The sequence below is a fragment of the Poeciliopsis prolifica genome, unplaced genomic scaffold, assembly GCF_027474105.1.
Source record: "Poeciliopsis prolifica strain line A6 unplaced genomic scaffold, Auburn_PproV2 SCAFFOLD041, whole genome shotgun sequence".
In the NCBI taxonomy this organism is placed as follows: Eukaryota; Metazoa; Chordata; class Actinopteri; order Cyprinodontiformes; family Poeciliidae; genus Poeciliopsis; species Poeciliopsis prolifica.
The window spans coordinates 2,351,077-2,369,756 of NW_026562416.1; the positions used below are offsets into that span (position 1 = coordinate 2,351,077).

The 18,680-nt window shown below is 40.2% G+C and overlaps 1 protein-coding gene across 1 annotated transcript in view; it reads right to left on the minus strand.

Moving 5' to 3' along the window:
- LOC129375910 (POU domain, class 2, transcription factor 2) overlaps positions 1–11,718 on the minus strand; it is a 69,439-nt gene extending 57,721 nt beyond the window's left edge. Inside the window, exon 1 of the mRNA XM_055055281.1 lies at positions 10,761–11,718. Coding sequence (XP_054911256.1) covers positions 10,761–10,860 — 100 coding nt within the window. The 5' untranslated portion in view covers positions 10,861–11,718. The remainder of the gene's footprint in view (positions 1–10,760) is intronic.
- Positions 11,719–18,680: the final 6,962 nt, after the last annotated feature.

Below are 18,680 nucleotides of genomic sequence, written 5' to 3' on the forward strand. Positions count from 1 at the left end.
AAACTTAGCTTGCATTCATACCAAATCTGTTTAGTTCGCTTTAATTAAAATCCTGGACTTTGTTTGTCTACAAAGTCCAGTTCAATTTGGAAGGTGTGAATGTGTAATCCAAAAAACATAAAGGGGAACTCTGGTCTCCCGATAAACCTCAGTGTTGGTTTGGTTGAAGTGAACTTTGGTGTGGTTCAAATGCACATATGAACACCAAGCAGACCTGAGACCACGCCAAAATCAGGAAGAGGACTGCAATTCAGGGCATTCTGGGTAAATATAACCACAACAAACACTTTAGCCTCGCGCTAGCAGCAGAAAGGATTCGTTGTCTTTAACCAAAGACAAAAGAGAAATCCTACAACCGCTACAATCTGATGTTACTCCATTCTTGTTTTGTGAAGAAGGACGTTACGCTCACTGTCTTCTTCAGAGGGTTTTGTGTTGTTTCCTTCAGTGGTTCTTGGTGCAGTGCCACCACAGGCGAGGAGAGGGAACGGGTTTTAAAACAATGCAGTGGGAAAGAGGACCACAGTCGCTGAAAATGTAACAAATATTGCAATTTTGCTCTCCAACCAAACTGAGTCCACTGGGCTATGTAGTGGGAAAACAGCCATAGTCGTTCTCTGCAGATTGGATTACAGTGTCGCAGTTAAACATGCAAACACTCACAGATGAGACAAACAGACACGCAGTCCAGGAATCAGGCTGTAATCTCTATAAGCGTCCTGCACCTTTAAGCGAGCACCCAGACGAGCTCGCTCACACTTCCAGAGGAAGGCTCTTTGTGTGTGTGTGTGAGATCACACGCTGGCTTCATTATGTCAGAAAGCTGTGAAGGAGGACAGCAGCCTTTCTAAAGCCCCGTTCCATCTTATTCATGCAGGCGGGGGAACAAGATCGCTGCCTTCAGGTTGACACAAAAGGCCGACTCGTTTGGATTACACACACCAGCAGCAGGCAGTGCCGGACATTAGATGCAGCACACTCACACCTGCTACATCACACACGCCTTGTGGAAAACAGGATAACAAATGTAAAAGCATATTCTTTTTGTTATTTTAATGCCTGGAAACATCTGGCCAGTCTAAACTGTAACAGCTGTTTCAGTCCGATTTCTGTGTGTTGCTTTTTTTATTGGTTTGCAGAGAAGCAGACATTTTTATGGCAGATTTAACAGACAGAGTTTCCCAAACAGACTGAATTTGTGATCTAGCAATGTGGTTTCATGGTCAGTTCTGCAACAACCCAGTGTCAAAAAACAATTTTGCTATGCAGGGGGACATTTCTGTTGTTACATCCATTGAGAATCGACATTGAATCTTCTGTCCCTCCAATGTTTTTTTTTTTAATTTGATGCTTTCAATTGTTTTGTATCTATGGCAAGGTGAAGGACAGACGATCTGCAGGCACCCAACTCAGAATATGGCTCACAAAGTTCAGGTTTTAGTCAATTATTTACTAAATAATTGACTAAAAACCTTTAATTATTGTTGAGCAATAAATAGAGGTTAATGACAATTTTTAAAAACATACCTATATAAAAAGAGGTCTTCAATGAGGGCAAAGTGGAACTGAAGTCAAATTGCTTGTTTGTGCACAAACTTGGCAATTAAAGTCGATTCTTAAGTTTTTGTTCAAACAATATATTGCGTAGAAGTCACTCAACCCTAAAGGTGATTGCTTATTCAATGATGGATTCATTTCCAAAATTAAAAAAGCAACAACTTTTACTTGGTCAAGGCTGCGATTTTATGGTCAATGGGAAAAATCCAGACTTCAGGATGTCCTCGAAAAGTGGAAAATTTCAGTTCTGTATGCTTTTATTTTGTAAAATCTACTTTTTAATCATTTCAGTTGCTGAGTGAGCATTCTTAGTCTCCTACAAACAGTAATAGGAGGGAAATGCAAATTAGCCAATAATGCCAGCTTGTTAAAAAAGGCCTGAAGCACAATGTGAGACTCAATTCAATCAATGCAATGACTCCTGATGAAAATTAAACATTTCCCAAAATTCACAACCACAAAGTTTAGAATATTTCTTAAGAAATTTTGTTTTAATTTGCATGATCTGAACAGAAAATAATTTTTTTCTTTTTTTTAAAGGTATATACAACATCTGAGACAAAGTAATCAATAACATTGTGATTCTATGCTGATTTCATAGTTTGCTCCCAGAAAACTGAGAACAAATTCTGATTTTTAACAGCAATCAGTTCAGAATGTATTAAAGTACACAACAGAGTATAAAAGAGAAAAAAATAAACACAAAACCATATTCACACTGACTAAATGTGCTATAATTCAGATTATAAGTCAACAGTTTTAACGCAGACGCATTGATCAGGTACCATGGATTTTACAGAGTTGATAAAGGTTGATATTGAAGTTTGCAAACTGAGCTTTCATGGGATTTATTTTCCAGTTGTAAGCCTCCCTTATACTCTTTTCTTTTCACCCTAACAGCTTCATCCAAACTTGCCAGATTTCATCTCGGACCAAAACAGAGAGTAAAAGTGAAGGAGAAGGTGAAAGGAGGAATACTACGAGGAAAGGAAGGGAGGAATTCGAATGAATAGGCACGATGTTCTTTATGGCCTTTATGTGCAGTGAGCAGAAAGCCTATCGATGGACACCTTGTCGGACAAAAGGGCCACGCACGCTGAGTGCATTCGATTAAGGCCGCGCGGCGGTGTTAAACCAGAAAAGGTCCCCCACTGCGGCCGCAATTCATTATTTAGCAGGAGTGTAAAATGGACACCGGCTTTATAAACGCATGTAGCCACTGAAGCAAGGCATTGGGGAAAATTAACACATACAAAGTACCAAAGGAGTACACACTGCCCTGTGTACTTGGACAGACATGGCGGCCCTCTGCTCATAAACGGTGACGTATGATCGCTGATTACATACCCAAAGAGAGAAGGACGCATGGGGCAGCCAGACAAACCCACTACAGCCAATTTAGCCCTTAATGGTGTTTGGGGCCATTAGGGCCAACCATCAAGTTGACTGTCCAATGCGGCATGCATGTGCAGGAGGACACTGTTTACCTGCACTCTTTTCCTCTCCTATATGTGTGTCTAATGGCCTATGGATGTTACCACGGTAACAATGGGAGTTTGAGCCGGTTGAATGGACAGATTGGTGGACAGCGACGAGGGGAAGCAGAGTTCAGGCGGCCATGTTTGGCAGTTAGGGGGAAATATTCCTTCATATCTGCACAGCAGGAAACGACCAAGAGGGGAAATGTTGCCATTTCCAACAAGTAAAAATGTGAACAAGTAAGACTTTAAATAACACATTAAACGTGATGCATCTAATTAGCTGTAATTTATCTGTATAAAGTACTTTACGTAGAATAAAATTATTGTCTCCTGGAGAAAATTGGATTTTAAACTTTAGAAAGTTTGAGATCTTTCAGACCTGGTTTTATGCTTTGGCATCTCTTTTGCTTGCAAAACTGGCAGCAAAAGATAAATTTAAGGACAGAAGTTTTGGCTGAATCCCATTTTCTAGAGCTACTTTTAATGCAAGAAGATGGAGTAAATATTCATAAAGCTGTAGAGGAAGAGCCCAGGGACCTGGTTTCTGCAACATAGAACAACCAGAAAAAGAATACCCAACTCTTCAAAACTGGCTTAAATTTACAGCCAAATATCCTGTAGAGAAAGGTTTTATTGAGCCACAATGACAAGAAACATGTTGGGAGGAGTCAAGATGTGGCAGAGAACGCTACAACAGACTTGTCAAGCATGGTGGGCGAAGCATCATGACGTGAATATTTGTCCAAAAACACTTATATTTTATTAGTTCAAACACAAAATATATATCAATACACACTGTTGAAACCATCTTAGCTCTACAGATTTTTCTGTTTTAAATAACTCTGCTCTTCGTTACAGTTTGGTAGTGCAGCCAATAAGCATCAAGAAAAATTATTGCAGCTCCTGGATTGGTTGCTTTGTTAACAGCAACCGAGTTGCATTTTGCTGCATTTTCTTTTTCATACTCTACAAAATTTTTAAAATAAAAAATACGCAAATAGCTGGAAATCCACTCTACCTCCAACTAATTAAAACGTTTTTTCAAATTAATAAAACGATTGAATTTTGAAAACAACCAGGTGTTGAAATAGGACAATGATCCCAAATCTCACCTTGGAATAAACAAAGGAGAGTAACAACAAGCTTCAGGAAAAACCCTTTCCAAACTCGACACCCCAAAAAACACTGGCCGAAGCCGCAAAGCCATATTTCTGACAGGAAATTAACCGATTGAAAAGATTTCTACTTGTGTCAAGCAGAGAGGTGAAAGGTCAAGTGAGATATGCCAGAAGGTTGTTGGAAACTACAAAAAAAAAGGAATAGTTGAACAGCAATTTAGAAAGACAAAGTGAGAAAATATCAGTAGGTAAATATCTGATCAAAAATAAACACTAAATATTTGAATTACTTAAGGCATGTGCAATAAAATAAATCCATAAAATAAAAAAACACTAACATGAGAATACATCCAAGTTCTAAATACATAATATATACTTTCCTTTCTTTCATATTTTCGCTTTCTTGTTAAGAAGACTTGCAAAAAATAACCAGCAAATATTAATAATTAAGAAAACATCAGACATGCTGATTATGTGTTTGTTTAGATGTTAATGAAAGTGAAGGTTAAATCCCTCGTTTCCCTAAACATGTTCAGTTTTTAAGCACTAAAAAGTCAAAATTCATTAACTTAAACAAATGGGGTGAGTTTTCTTCACACTGATGTACATTTCAAACTCCTTAAATTCAGCTTAGTAGGACGACAACAGAGGAACCCTGGGAAATGTAGAAAAACTGTTCTGATTAGTTTGGGTTTCTTTCTCAAATGTTACTCCCTTGAGATTTTTTTATTTCACCATTAAGTTTAGCACAATAAGAGAACGTTAAATAATACAAATGGAGGAAGAACAACGATCATAGATGTGATGGACAATCTATACCCGTCAAAGTTTTCATGCACCTCAACTTGTAGCTAAAGATGCATCGTCAGATGGTGTGTGTGCGGGTGTGTGTGTGTTTTCAGAGCTCAGTGTGGGAGTGAGGCAGCTTAACGCAATAAAGCATGTTGTATTGACATCTGTGTTGTGTCTATTGATTCCCCATTATGGAGCTAACAAACCCGCCTGGACGCTTTGTCATTCGCAATCACGTTAACACCGGGACTCGCCGACAAACGCTGCCCCTTTTTAAAACCCGATCCATACACACACACACTTACACACACACACTGACATACACACACACATGCATGCATACTAAGGCAGGTGCACATGCATGCACCTTCTCACATTCCTACACATCCACCATCACCGTTCAGGTTGCCACACACATACAGACGCAGCTGTGGAAGGGAAGTCAATGCCGGCTGATCAATACTGGTGGAAGGTTAAAACCACTCACACAATGGGCAGCTATGAGCTGCTTGTGGTTTACTACACACACGCCGGAACGATCCATAACCGTGCCCCCGTCTGCCGGGTTTGATTCCAGTTTGCATGAGTTTCATCTTCTTTCAGCTATTTGCTCAGGAGACACAGTCACTCTGACCTGATCCAAACATCAGATCAAGCCAACACACCCAAACATCCCTGCGATCCGAGTGGGAAAGGTCTGCCATTTCATGCACAAACCCACAGAAAGGCAATTAATGCCGACGGACAGCGACCTCTACACAGGCTAAGTTATGTGGAGTTCAGACGCCACAAACCCCCTGCTGAGCTCTGAGAGGTGGGGATCCGGAGTGCGAGGGCAGGTAGCCAACAGCACAGGGTTTCTGCAAACTTCAGTAAGTCAAAGCTAAGACTTTTAACACCTTTAACAAAAATTAACACCAAAATGTTTGGGGGATCCTCATATGTTGCAATCAAGCACAGCAAAAACAATGAAACATGTGGGGTCTGTTTGTGGCTGTTGAAAGTAGCTTTATGAGTTTTTGATTTGTTTTTTTTGCAGAAAATGGACCAATGGAAGTGGCGAAAACAATACTGTCCTGGCAACTGACAGTAAATTTGCACTTAACCATTATGAACACCAAAAAAAGCTAGCAAGTTAGCTCTCCATCTGGCCAGCCAGTTGCTCATTTCTGACCTGGGGTTTGGAACAGGCCAGGAATAAAATACAGTATCTTGCTAGCTAGTTACCAACAGCATTTCATTGAATTTTGCTTTTGATTTTATTTAATCAGAAAGATGAATAGTGTTACAACTGAAACAAACCAGAAGTGAACAGGAGGAGAAATAAGCATGAAAATATAATATTTGTTCCCTATTCACAAAAGAAGATTAGCTATTCAGCTCAGGAGACAAATACACAATAAAACATCAGCTTATCATTTCAAATTTCTTTAAAATGCAGGAAGAGGTTTAGATCCTAAACCAACAGCTTTAACTGAGTCTAAAGTGTTTTTTTTTTATTTCAGTTCCTTTCCAGTTGTATTTGATTTCTGTTTTTACAAATCTGTTTTAAATAGCAATAGTGTAAATCTAGAGTCAAATGCCTCGAGGAAAACAAAGATGTTTGAATGTGATTGAAACTTTTGCCTGACATAGAATATACAAGATTAAATAGTCATGCAACAAGTACATTTAAGATCAATTTAAGGCCAACATTATTTTAATTTTTTTATTTAAGACATTATAAGGCTTTAATTTTAGATACAAGAATTTAAGACTTGTGATCTGCTGAAGGCCTGCAGCAGCACAAGCTGCATTTATGTATTGGTGAAGGTTTGTGCATGTGTGGGCAGGAGGTCAGTGCTTTGAACTCTGCAATAAAAGTTTCTCTGCAGCGCTGCCGCTGCAACACAGCCTCATTGTTTCCTTACTGTGGTCATTTCTAACCTCCAGGAGCTGTTTTCTCTCTTTATTCCCTTTGTTTCTGTTGGCATAATCATGAAAGATAATGGCTTCCCATCACATTCACTTCACAGCGTCTGCAGAAGATCGATGACGGAGAAGTTGGAGCGGAGCAGCCGCAGCCTGAACAGGAGGACTCTCAGAGTGGCTGGCATAAATAAGGCATCTCTCTCAATCCAGAATCTGACAGCTCTCAGTTTTATATGGGCCACAGTGGCCCTGGAGGATTTTACAGCAGTGTACATAAAATAAAAGAGCATTTAGATTTCCTTTGTTGTGCTGCAGAGCGGGGACAAAGCGGAGGCAGCTACAGGTCCCTCTCCGCCCTGCCTGCCCTCTGAAAACCACACAGCAGAATAAAAACCCTCTGATCAGATCTCCGAGCTGCACAAAAAGGAAGGATTTAACTCTTAGCAGCGATCATCTGATGCTGAATATAATTCTGACAGAATGGTTGGCTTGCAGGGCGTTTTATGACTAAAATCAACAAAAAAATGAAAGCGGCTGCGTTTTGGGGAAAAGAGGATTCCCTTTCTTCTTTTGTTTGTTTTCTATCTGGTTTGTGATTGACATGAATGAGATGTTGGAGTTCCTCCTGAGGATCACAGCAGCTGCAGAACTGAAAGACTGTTTTACTTCATTCAGATTAGAAGTAAACGTTACAACAAAAAAAAGGAATGCAGTAAAAGTGAAAGAAATTAATTGAAGATGAGTGGCAAATTTCTTAATTTAAAAAAATGAAAATTATGCAAGACTATTACCACATTTTAATGTGCAATATACTGGGATTTATTGTCATTAATATTTAACGAGCAAATTGCAAAGGCCTAAATTAGGTGAACACACTTTTCTGTATGTTTTTTCCATACCCGTTTAAGTGATAACAGCAAAATAAACATTTTGTGAGCAGAAATTATCAACAAGTCCTATCAAAACAGAGGAAGCAACCTAGCATTAGCCTAGCAACTTAGCATACATCTTCCTATTCAAATGCAGTTTCTAAAACCTTTTTGTAGTGGAATCACTTAGAAATTAGAGACTCCAGCAGACAAAATGTTGGTCAAGCAAAGAAAAAAAACAAAATCCAAAGACGTCATTATTTTTGTTTGACTTGCAACACAAGAAGCACATTAAATCTAAAAAGATTTTTACTTTACTGTCATTGTGAATACGCCTTGTAGGATTTTAACAATAAATTTGTGGTATTGGGGAAATTCCACAACGTTAACATAATAAAACAATTTTAACTAAAGAACATGTTTGCTTTGTAAAACTAAAAAATTGGAAAATTACACATATGTAAGCTGATGATCTTAACACAGACAGGTCCCAATGTTCCTGCATATAAAAACTATTCAAATATGTAAAGTATCATAATATGTCTAATATGCTCAATGTGTTTAACTGTTTTAAATAAGAGCCATTTTGGATCACCAAAAAATTTTAGCCATAAAGAATATTTTATTAGCTTATAATCAGCAGTTTGCATGACAGAAATTAGACTGACTTTGCACACACTTCTTTACTTCAATGTCTGTGAATATATTTTACTGTAGGTTTGTTTGACTATGTGATATAATTTAATATTTTGTCTTTTCTACTGTATGCTGCCATTCATTAGGCATGTCTTCTTGAAAAAGAGATTTTTTTTATCTCAATGGGACAAACCTGGTTACATAAACACTATTATCCATCAGGAGTTAAAGGATCTACTCAGTTTGATTATGTTTGCATCCATAAAAGCCACCATTCCTCAGCAGGTTTCTGTCATTTTCCAAAGCTAGTAAAGCAGAGTGATGAGATTTATTTTACTGAAATGAGCAAACAGACATCCTGCAGCAGAGTGAGAGTTCGAAAATGAAATTTGATCAACAAAATGAGATATTTTAAAGCAGAATCTCAGAGCATTTAAGAGTTTGTGCAACTGGACTGGAATCAGTGATTTAATCGCTGGACAGTTTAAGACTCAGGCTGACAAAAACAGAGTTCAGATCCAGTAAAGAGCCGCTGTCAGCTGTTTTACTCACATCTGGGACACACCCAAAGGTACACGCACACACATAAAACACACACACATAAAACACACACACACAGCGAGGTCTCAGATCAGAGCAGGACTGTGGGTAACAGATTTAGCTAAAGTGGCTTACAAGGCCCGACCAAAACACCAAAAGAAAATCCAATTCTGCAACCCGGCCGTCCGCGGGGACGAGCTGCAGACGGGAGGAGAGTTTGCATTTCCGTGTCGAGTGAATCCTACTTCACAGAAATGGGAAAGACAACAGGAAACAGCAGATTCTCCGTTTGTGTGTCTCTGGAGAGCATCGATGAAAGGCGGAGAAAAGAAGAAACAACCGAGAAAAAAAAATGGACAGATGAATGTTTGCACTCTTGTACAGTATATTTCTCTCGTGTGTATCGGCTGCTTATCACAGCAATGTGTTTAAATAAAAAAAGCAGCCGGAGCAGGAACTCCAACCTTTTCTTTTCCTAACACACAGGGGAACCGGCTCGTCCTCAAACACTCTCACATTTTACACGCTGGTCAGATTTCACTCACACCGCCTTTAAACGACGGATTCCTCCAAACAAACAATCTCTAATTCTTATTGCTTCCATGCACCGTTGATCTCACCTGTTCATTTGCTGACCCTCTCACTCATTCATTATTCATTCATGCACCCGGCCATTCTCTTATTCATCCAATCACTCCCTGGCTCTCCTGCTCCTTTAACTTTAATTTCTTAGAGGCCCAGCTGGTGAAGGGACCCCACCCCCTCCAAAACAGAAGCTGCACGCCGGTTATGTGTTGCCTGTCAAAGCAAAAAGCGTTTCTCTCCTGCTGACGCCTACTTAGGCTGATAACCTCAATTACAGCCGCATGATTCTGCTCGGACCAGCATTCATCCAGGTTGTCAAACGGTTTCATTTTTGACTAAAAATTATCCAAATATGAACAGTTTATAACTTCATTTCAGTTTTTAAATGGTTTTCTTATTAGCTCTAGAAGAAAACTGCATAACTATCCCAGTGAACAAATGGAGACATTTAAGACGATGATAAAATCATTACAGCTGCAGCAGGGTATTGATCAGCCATTCACCACAGCATCATTAAAGTAGTGATGAGGTATTAAAGTGAGCATAAAGGGAGGCAACTATTGACTGACAGACTCACTTCAAACCCAATCAGTTTTATTTATTTTACTCCAAAAAACAGATTTTTAACTAAAACCGTTATCCTTTCTGGTTCGCTAAAGTTTCTCCCTTCTCCAACTGCACTCCTGTTTTCCCAACAGTCAGGGATCAATACATGCTGATCAATAGACGACCATGAATATCACCCCCGAACCCGGCCGAGAAAGACTGGAGCAGAGGAGACGAGGCAGATGGGATGGATGGAGGAGCAGCAACGATCTCTGATGGATGCTAATGAGATTAAATATTCATGCATACAGTTTTTTTGGGAAGGTTTTACAAATGCAAGTAAGTAACGGAGTGATTCCTTAAAAATTATATGAAATATAAATTACATATTTCTGTTTTATTCACTGTAAAACAGGGAGATCAATGTGAATTATAACAAACAGAAAACTCATCGGAACAATTTCAATGATTTAAAAAAAATTCTAAGTAAATAACTAAAAATATTCTCAAACTATTGCTGTGATTTATCTTTTTCCTGCAACCTTAAAAATGGAAAAGATGATTTTTCAAAGGAAAATTTTAATACATATATTTTGCCTGCTGAACGTTGATTTTTTTTTTTTTATGTACCTAATTTTATGAGGATGTGGGTAAAATAAAACTAAACGATGTGCTGAATGGGACTGGCTGTCTGCAGGCGCAGCGCGGGGGGAGACGCGGCTTACCGGGGCTGGACCGCGGGACCAGCGAGGACTTGAGTCTCCAGGCGCTGAAGTCGGACGCTGTTCTCTGAAAGACGAAGGGGACCGGCAGGGGGACAAACATGGTCCTCTGTCGACCTGGTGGTCGTTGGATTTTTTTGGTTTATTCTGGTCTCACTTCGCTGCTCCTTCTGTCCGGGTCCTGCCGTCGTTCTCTGGCCTGCCTGGCTTCGCTCTCCTGCTCTGAGGACCTGGGACGCTTCAGGAAGTTTAGGTGTTTTTCCTTCGGGGAGTCTGGACTCTTCCGCCGCAGATTTACATCGCTCTGCTTTCAGATGTGGAGGATGTTTGTGATCGATACTTGATCAGTGGTTATCCAAGCAGGATGGAGGTTTTTGAGCCCGGAGGAGAGCTGCTCGCATTGCGCCCATGTGAACAGTCGGAGCAGACACAGTTTGTGCGTAAAGACCGGTGAGGTTCCGTCTCTTTGCTTTGGTTTGGGGTTTAATAAAAATGGATTTCTCCTCCAGTTCTGTCCGTATAAAAGTCTCAAACTGTCCACCCGTGAATCCTCGGGAAGAAAAACGAAAAGAAAAAGAAATGTCCGTATCTGAGTGGCGCGGATTTTAATTTTTGGTTCTGGTAAAGATTTGGTTAGTAGCTGGCTGGTCTGCAGAAGAATACACAAAGCGACACAATAATGCAACGTAAAAACATTATTTGGTAAAGAATTAATGAAATAATAAAGTAAGGCTGTAGGCAGGCAGCACCCCCTGTTAGACTTTCGCTCCTCCCTCTCCTCCTTTCGCTGTATCCCTCTTCCTCTTTCTCTAGCGGGGGTCACTAATTAAAGCGGAATCGATAGAAAAATAAACGAGAGAATCCATATCAATCAGCGCGGCGGTCCTCCGTTTCCTCTCCAGCTGAGGAAGCGACAAATAGAGGAGGGGAAGGGCGCTTTCTCTCAGGCTCTGGTGTCTTTTCTTTGGCTCTGCTGCTCCATCCTCGGTCTTTTCTCCGCCGCCTGGATCCTCTCCTCTCTCTCTCCCTCCCTGTGTGTGTGTGTGTGTGTGTGTGTCTGAGGGTCGAGGTGCCTTCGGTTTATTTTGGGAACCCCAGCGGTTTCAGCTCCGACGCTGCGCAGCCTGAACGCACTCTGGCTCGGCTCGGCGCTCTCACCGGGAGACAGACGGAGAGATACCCAGCCCCCCTTTGCTTTTACCCCATATTCCCTCCCCTTTCCACCCCGAGCCCCGTCACCCCAACACACACACACAAGCACACACACTTCCTCTGCACTCTTTATATTCCGTATTGTTGCGTGTTGTTCACACATTAAAACCCATCAGACAACCTCCTGCTTCACATTTCATTACCACCATAATCCTGTACAAGATCCAGCTATTGATCATCTGATTATTTCATTATAATGAAGCCAATAATCACATCATCGCCGGCCTCAGAGAGATCGATCCGCTCCTCACAATGTGCGGACATGAATTCAAAGGGGAGGAACCTTTGATGCATATTTCAGCAGGTGGATCTCTGCCTCTCTCTGTATAGATTTACGCAGCTCCGGCCTGCACAAGGTCACCTGCAGATCTCGGCTAATGTATTTCTTTTCCACAGAGGCGGACACCTAATCAAAGCCCCCACGGTCACGCGCGGCTCTTAAATTAGTAATTATGTTGGGCTCTGGAAGGCCACGTGCGTGTATGCGTAAAATGTGCGTAAAATGTCAGCTGAGTTGAATTTAAATTGCATGCTTTTCCCATTAAGGGGTGTGCGCAAGAGGTGAATGTGCCTCCCGGCCATAACCTCCGTCTCTCTCTCTCTATCTTCCTCTCTCTCTTTCCCTTCCTTCTCTTCTTCTTCTCCTCTCCGACGCACTGCGTTTACACTCTAGATTATCACCAACATGGATTTTTTTAAATAGAAAAATCCATGCGCTAAATATCGCGGTCAATGGAAGAAAAATCGACCACAAGTGCGCGCAGCTCTCCGTCTCCCACCTCCCGTATAAACTCCGAGGTGAGACTGAGCTGTTAATAAGTTATCGATCAATTATGGCGCTCATAGTTAGAAAGGCCCCGGGCTCTAAGCCAATGCTAATGCGCATGCAGGGAGAGGAAGGAGGGTTTATGAACCACCTGCTACGTGGATGCAGCATCATCAGAGGCCCGGTTTACTCACTGCTTTACAGCGGCGCCACTCCTCCACTGCTGGGCGTTACTTTACCAACTCCTGCAGTGCAAGTCTGGACTAAACGCTGCTGTAACAACAGGAAATAAAGATGAGACAACTGTATAACAGGGGTGGAAGTTGGAAAGTGGTGGCCATGTACCAATAACTGATCCATAAACTGAAGTTGAAAGCCAACAGTGGATCCCAAAACGTATTTTTCTTGTTTTCGTGTTGTTGAAAACACTAAGGCTGCTGTTAAATAAGTTATATCCTTCGTTCTTATATGGTTTATATGTTTATGTAAAAAATAGAAACTAGTACAACCACCTGAATGCTGGTTAGGGTCATTTGTGCAGTTTCTGGAAGCTGGATTGCTAAAGCCACAACATTTTTCTAGATGTCCAAAGGATCCGGAAGCCTGGCTTCGCTGGAGTTCAAACTGAGCATGTTGGGGTCAAAGGGCTATTAATGCGGTGCTGCAGATTGAGGGTGTTTTCCCCTGATAGACCGCCAGACTCTGTTCTCCTTCTGTTAACACAATGTAACTTTTGTTACATTTTGAGCTGCTGTCTTCGGCTTTCATGCCAAGTCATCGGATCAAAACTAATTGATCATTTGTCCCCCTCCCCACCTGTGGGGGCGCTGCATTAAGAACTACTGAAGGAAATCACATGAATGCCTCAGAAGACCTTGAGCACAACTTCTTTCTTTGCAAAATGTAAACTAAAATGGAGTAGTCCGATTTTAGTAAGATTTCTCTTTTGTCGTTGGTTTAAAAAAAAAAACACGAGCTATTGCTAGACTACCATTTTTGTTTTGGTTGCATTTACCCAGAATGCTCTGTGCTGTAGTCTGCCTCCTCCTTTTGGAGCGATCTTTGGTCGCTTCACGTATTCATTCGAACCACTGAGGATTTTAGGAACAAGCAGAGCTGGAGTTGATGCTCCTTTATTTACCTCAGCCAGTGTCTCTTCCAAAACCAAGACACAGCAACATGACTGAAAACTCATCTTCTCGTCAGGTTGAGCTGATGAATTGGACCGGGTTTGCCCATCTCCACTTCTCCAAAGACATCGTCCTGCATCTTTTAGAGTCAGCCCTACACCAACCTGAATCAAGTGGCTCAATTCCTTCAACAGCCACCTCTGCAGAGGCCTGAAGCAAGGCATTCACCGAACTCAGGTGTGCTGGAGAAGACATGCATGCAGAAGACAAAGCTTTGCAGTTGCTTTTCTTCAGATGGAAACAGGGTTTCTGTCAATATGGAGGAAATAAAGAGCATCTTCAAACACCGTTCAGTTTTCACATTTCAAAAAACTAAATATTATCAGGTATTTGTCTGTTTTTCAGTGCAAATATCTTCGTACACTTAAAATAAGATGACTAATTTACATAGGAGCTTGTTTTAAGTACATTTCTTAATGATGAAAATGTATTAGTTCCCCTGCCAGATTATTTCACTACCAAGACGTTTCCTTTATGTTATAAGTGAAATAATCTGCTATAAAATTAAGGGATTATTTACTTAAAACAGGTTTATATATCTTGCTGAAAACTCACTCCCAAGTTAGGACTGTTGAAATGAGACAAAACTAACACATTTTTACTAGAAACTAGACTAAAACATACTTGGTAAGATTTTGATTAAAAAGCGACTTTGACATAAAATTTAAGATTTTGAATCTCAGAGTCTAGAACTAAAGCCGTCAGATAATCTGGATTAGAGGAATCCTCACAATCTGATAGATTTGGAAAATATTGAAAGATAAAGTGAACAATGTTACAGACCAATAACAAAAAGAACTGAATGCTTAATGTGAATCAATAGTTTTAGATTTGTTTATAAAAGCAGCCTTTCTTCACCTTATTTAAGTGGAAAAAGTTTTTAGATCTACTAATTTATAGCTCATTTTGCTGCCATTTGTTCTTAATCTTAAATCTAATTTGGAGCCATTTCCGTTACAAGCTGCAGCTTTTGATCTCAACCATGAATCGGCACACGTCACACCACAAAAGATCCCTCCACCCCCTTTAAAGTTGGAGAAAAAAAAAGCTGCTCCCATTTGACAGATGACATCCGCGTGCCCAACGAGAGGCACAGGGAGCGAAAAGAAAAGGAGCAGGAGGAGGAGGAGGAGGGAGAGGCCGAATAAAGAAACGACCAGTTGTCCCTCATGATCCCCCCCTTCCACAGAGGAGGGCAAGCGCACAGGAGCCCCGATACAAACTCCTTCCAGACAAAAGCAATTATTTCTTGCAGAATATAGTGTGTTTTGTGCGTCCAACGCGAAGAGGAGGAGGGATGTGTGTGTGTGTTTGTTGAGGGAGGAGAAGTGTGGATCTAAAGAAGAGGTGAAGAACAACGCGCGGCCGGCCTCGTTAATATTTCCTTTTTCTTTAAATCCACTCTCAGAGGGTTATTGGTTACAATACATTTCTGATCTATCGATCTAAACAAGGAGCCAAGACAAAAACAATGCAGACACATTTAAAACTACAAATACTTGACAAAAAAATATTTATGGTTTTAAATATCATGCATACATCAATTTGTTGAAAATATAGAAATAAGAAAATATACTCTCAGTAAGTAAACATCTTTATTATAGCAATGCTAAAACAAAATCAAATCAAGCATTTTTAGTCTAGTTTCTTGTAAAAATATATTGACAAAAGTCAAAATTAATTTACAAGTAACTTTTTGCAAGATTTACTTGTTTTAAGTCAATTATTCCTTTATGTTCATAAAAAAATACAGTTGCAATTTGCAGACAATATCATGTAAACAAGGTATTGTTTTTATGTAACAAGATATTGTTTTCATGTTATGTGGAAATAATCTGCCATCATCAATATTAAGAAATTAAAACAAGCTCATATTTATTTCTGAAAAATTACTTGCAAATTATTTCTGCCTTATTTCAAGTGCACCAAGATATTTGCACTAGAAACTCAACTAAAAATACTTGGCAAGATTTAGTTTTTTGTTCTGAGGGTTCCTGCAGGTTTCACCAACAAAATGCAATATTTTTTAAGACCATTTCTAATGAAATTTAAGATCTGTACCATGACAGAAATATTCAAAAGAAGATTTTATATAGTAGTAGCGCCAAACCTTTTAGCACAGAATAAATGCAGCATTGTAAGAGTTGGCAAGAGAAATGAGCCAATGATGAAGATGAACGTCGTCCAGTCAACCGGCGATAAGTCCACACTTTACACTGGCTAGCTGGGGTCTATTAGCCACTAGTTAGCGGTAGCCACAACCGTCTCAAGTCACACAATCCAACAAAGATGTGGTGCAAACTTAGGTCTGACATTGAAGTCCAGCAAAAAAATTAAAATAATAAAACATAGAATACATAAGATTAAGACCCATCATTAATATATACAAGGCTTACTCACATTTAAAAACTGATTTAAGACATTTTAAGGCCTGAATTTTAGGTATATGAATGTAAGACACAGGCTACCCTGTATTAATATAGCAGGACGAGATCTTTTATGAATGTGTGTGTGTGTGTGTGTGTGTGTGTGTGTGTGTGTGTGTGTGTGTGTGCGTGTGTGTGTGTGTGTGAGAGAGAGAGACAGAGAGAGAGAGAGAGTTCATTGTTAAATGGCAGTGTCACGTTGACAAACGAGTTGGTTGAATTAAATTCTCCCTCATCAATAACAAGGGGAGCCAATCAATACCGGCTTACAATTATATCACCACAAACCCCTCCACTGCGGCTGTGACCGCACGCACACACACACACACACACACACACACACACACACACACACACACACACACACACACACACACACACACACACACACACACACACACACACACACACACACACACACACACACACACAGCAAATGAAGAGTTAGAATCATTACCAGGCTGTTACATGAGGCTTATTAAACCATAAAATATTAACACAAAATGAAGGGAAGACAAAGTTTCTGTTTAATCCTGCAGACAGAGGGATTCATCTGCAGCCATTGTGGCGCATTATTTTTAGATTTTTTCCTCTCGTTATCTCTCATTCTGTTCGCTGCCTTTCCTCCCGCGGCCTGACTAAGTAATCAATTCTGACAGCTCGTCAATAGGCCCGTCTCGGCGCTGCCAATACCTCTCCTACGTTTCCATTATTCCTCTCAGGCCGCAGACGACAAACAAAAGAGTAAAACACAACGCCGTCGATACGCCACCTTGATACGATCATCGAGGCGGATCAATGCTCTTGCTTACAGCTCACGAGCTCGACCTGACCCCGAGCGCGCTGGAAATCACAGCCAGCGTGAAAATCGGTTTGTGCATACACTTCTCCCCCCCATACTGTGCTCTTATCTCCATAAGGTCTATAGGGACTTTGTTCATGTATATTCTCTTTCATTTTCACAGGTAATTTCATTCTGGCTTTGAAGACGTTCTTCCTGCCCTGAATTTGCCCATGTTTGTATTTCACACGTGTTCTGCATCCTGCTTCATCCTGGATGGCTTGTAATGGATTTAAGATTTAAAACGCAGGACAGCGCCGAACAGAGGGATGGAGTGAAGGGAAGCAGAGCTGAAATATTGACTTTTTTTGCTTTTATGTCTTAAAGTTCACATGTAGCTTCGTGGATACAAAGATAGACGTGCTCTTTGCTGCCCAAACATGCAAAAAATGCCAGAAACTGACAAAATCTGACATTATATCCATGCAGACACATGCAGCTCTGGTTCTTGAGCCCAAAGAGCTTAGCTTAGCACAAACGCAGCATGAAGGCTTGAGGTAATGCCAGTGACATGGATGGAGCTTTCCGGCCGGTGCAGGCGATGTGCGCTCGCTGCAGAAATGGTGGGAGATGAGAGCCTTAAACTCTGAGCGGATCAGACCCGGCTCTCCTGGACGCCGCGGAATATGATAAAGAGAAACCAGTGAAACAGTGTGTGTGTGTGTGTGTGTGTGTGTGTGTGTGTGTGTGTTTGGGTGTGTGTGTGTGTGTGTGTGTGTGTGTGTGTGTAATGATGGCAAAAGCCGTGTTGAAAACATGAGATCTTAAAGGTGTTTCATGTCATTTAGACAACACTGAAGCTGAAACAAAAGGAAAGAAAATATTATGATAATGAAGAAAATCTCAATGCTTCTCATCTGACATTTTTCATCTCATTAAGTTAAGTTTCACTATTTTCGCAGCAACTTTATTTAATTTGCTAATGTGCATCAATTTTAACCATCAATGTCTTGATTGGTGAAAAATGCAAATAATTTCTAATCTTTCTCTGAATATCATTTTTTTATCCATTTGTTGTCAAATTTGAGATCCGATCAACAACTTTTCTTCTTAAAAACAAATCTCTTTGTGAGATTCCCCATCTCTGGACAGTCATGCAAATGATTATATAATTGGATTAGTTTCAGAATACAAAAATCTGGATATTTCTGTATATTTCTGGATATTTAAAAGTTTTCCATTGAGCTGCATGAAGTTTAAAAACCAGAATATCAGGCCTACATGCAGATAATGATGATTATTCATCAACCTTTACATAAACAAGTTCTGTTTACCAAGAATTTAGAAAATCATTCATTAGAAATCTTCGATAATGAAAACATAAAACTATGTTTTACTTCCTATTTGTGTGCATTTAATTAAATAAATGAGGAAAAAAAATTAAACGGAGTAAAAAGACTCAATTTATATTTATTACTCTGATCACTGGTATATAGCCTACCTTTTAAGAGCCATTTTGTATCAGGTCAGAGTTCAAATGCCTAAACA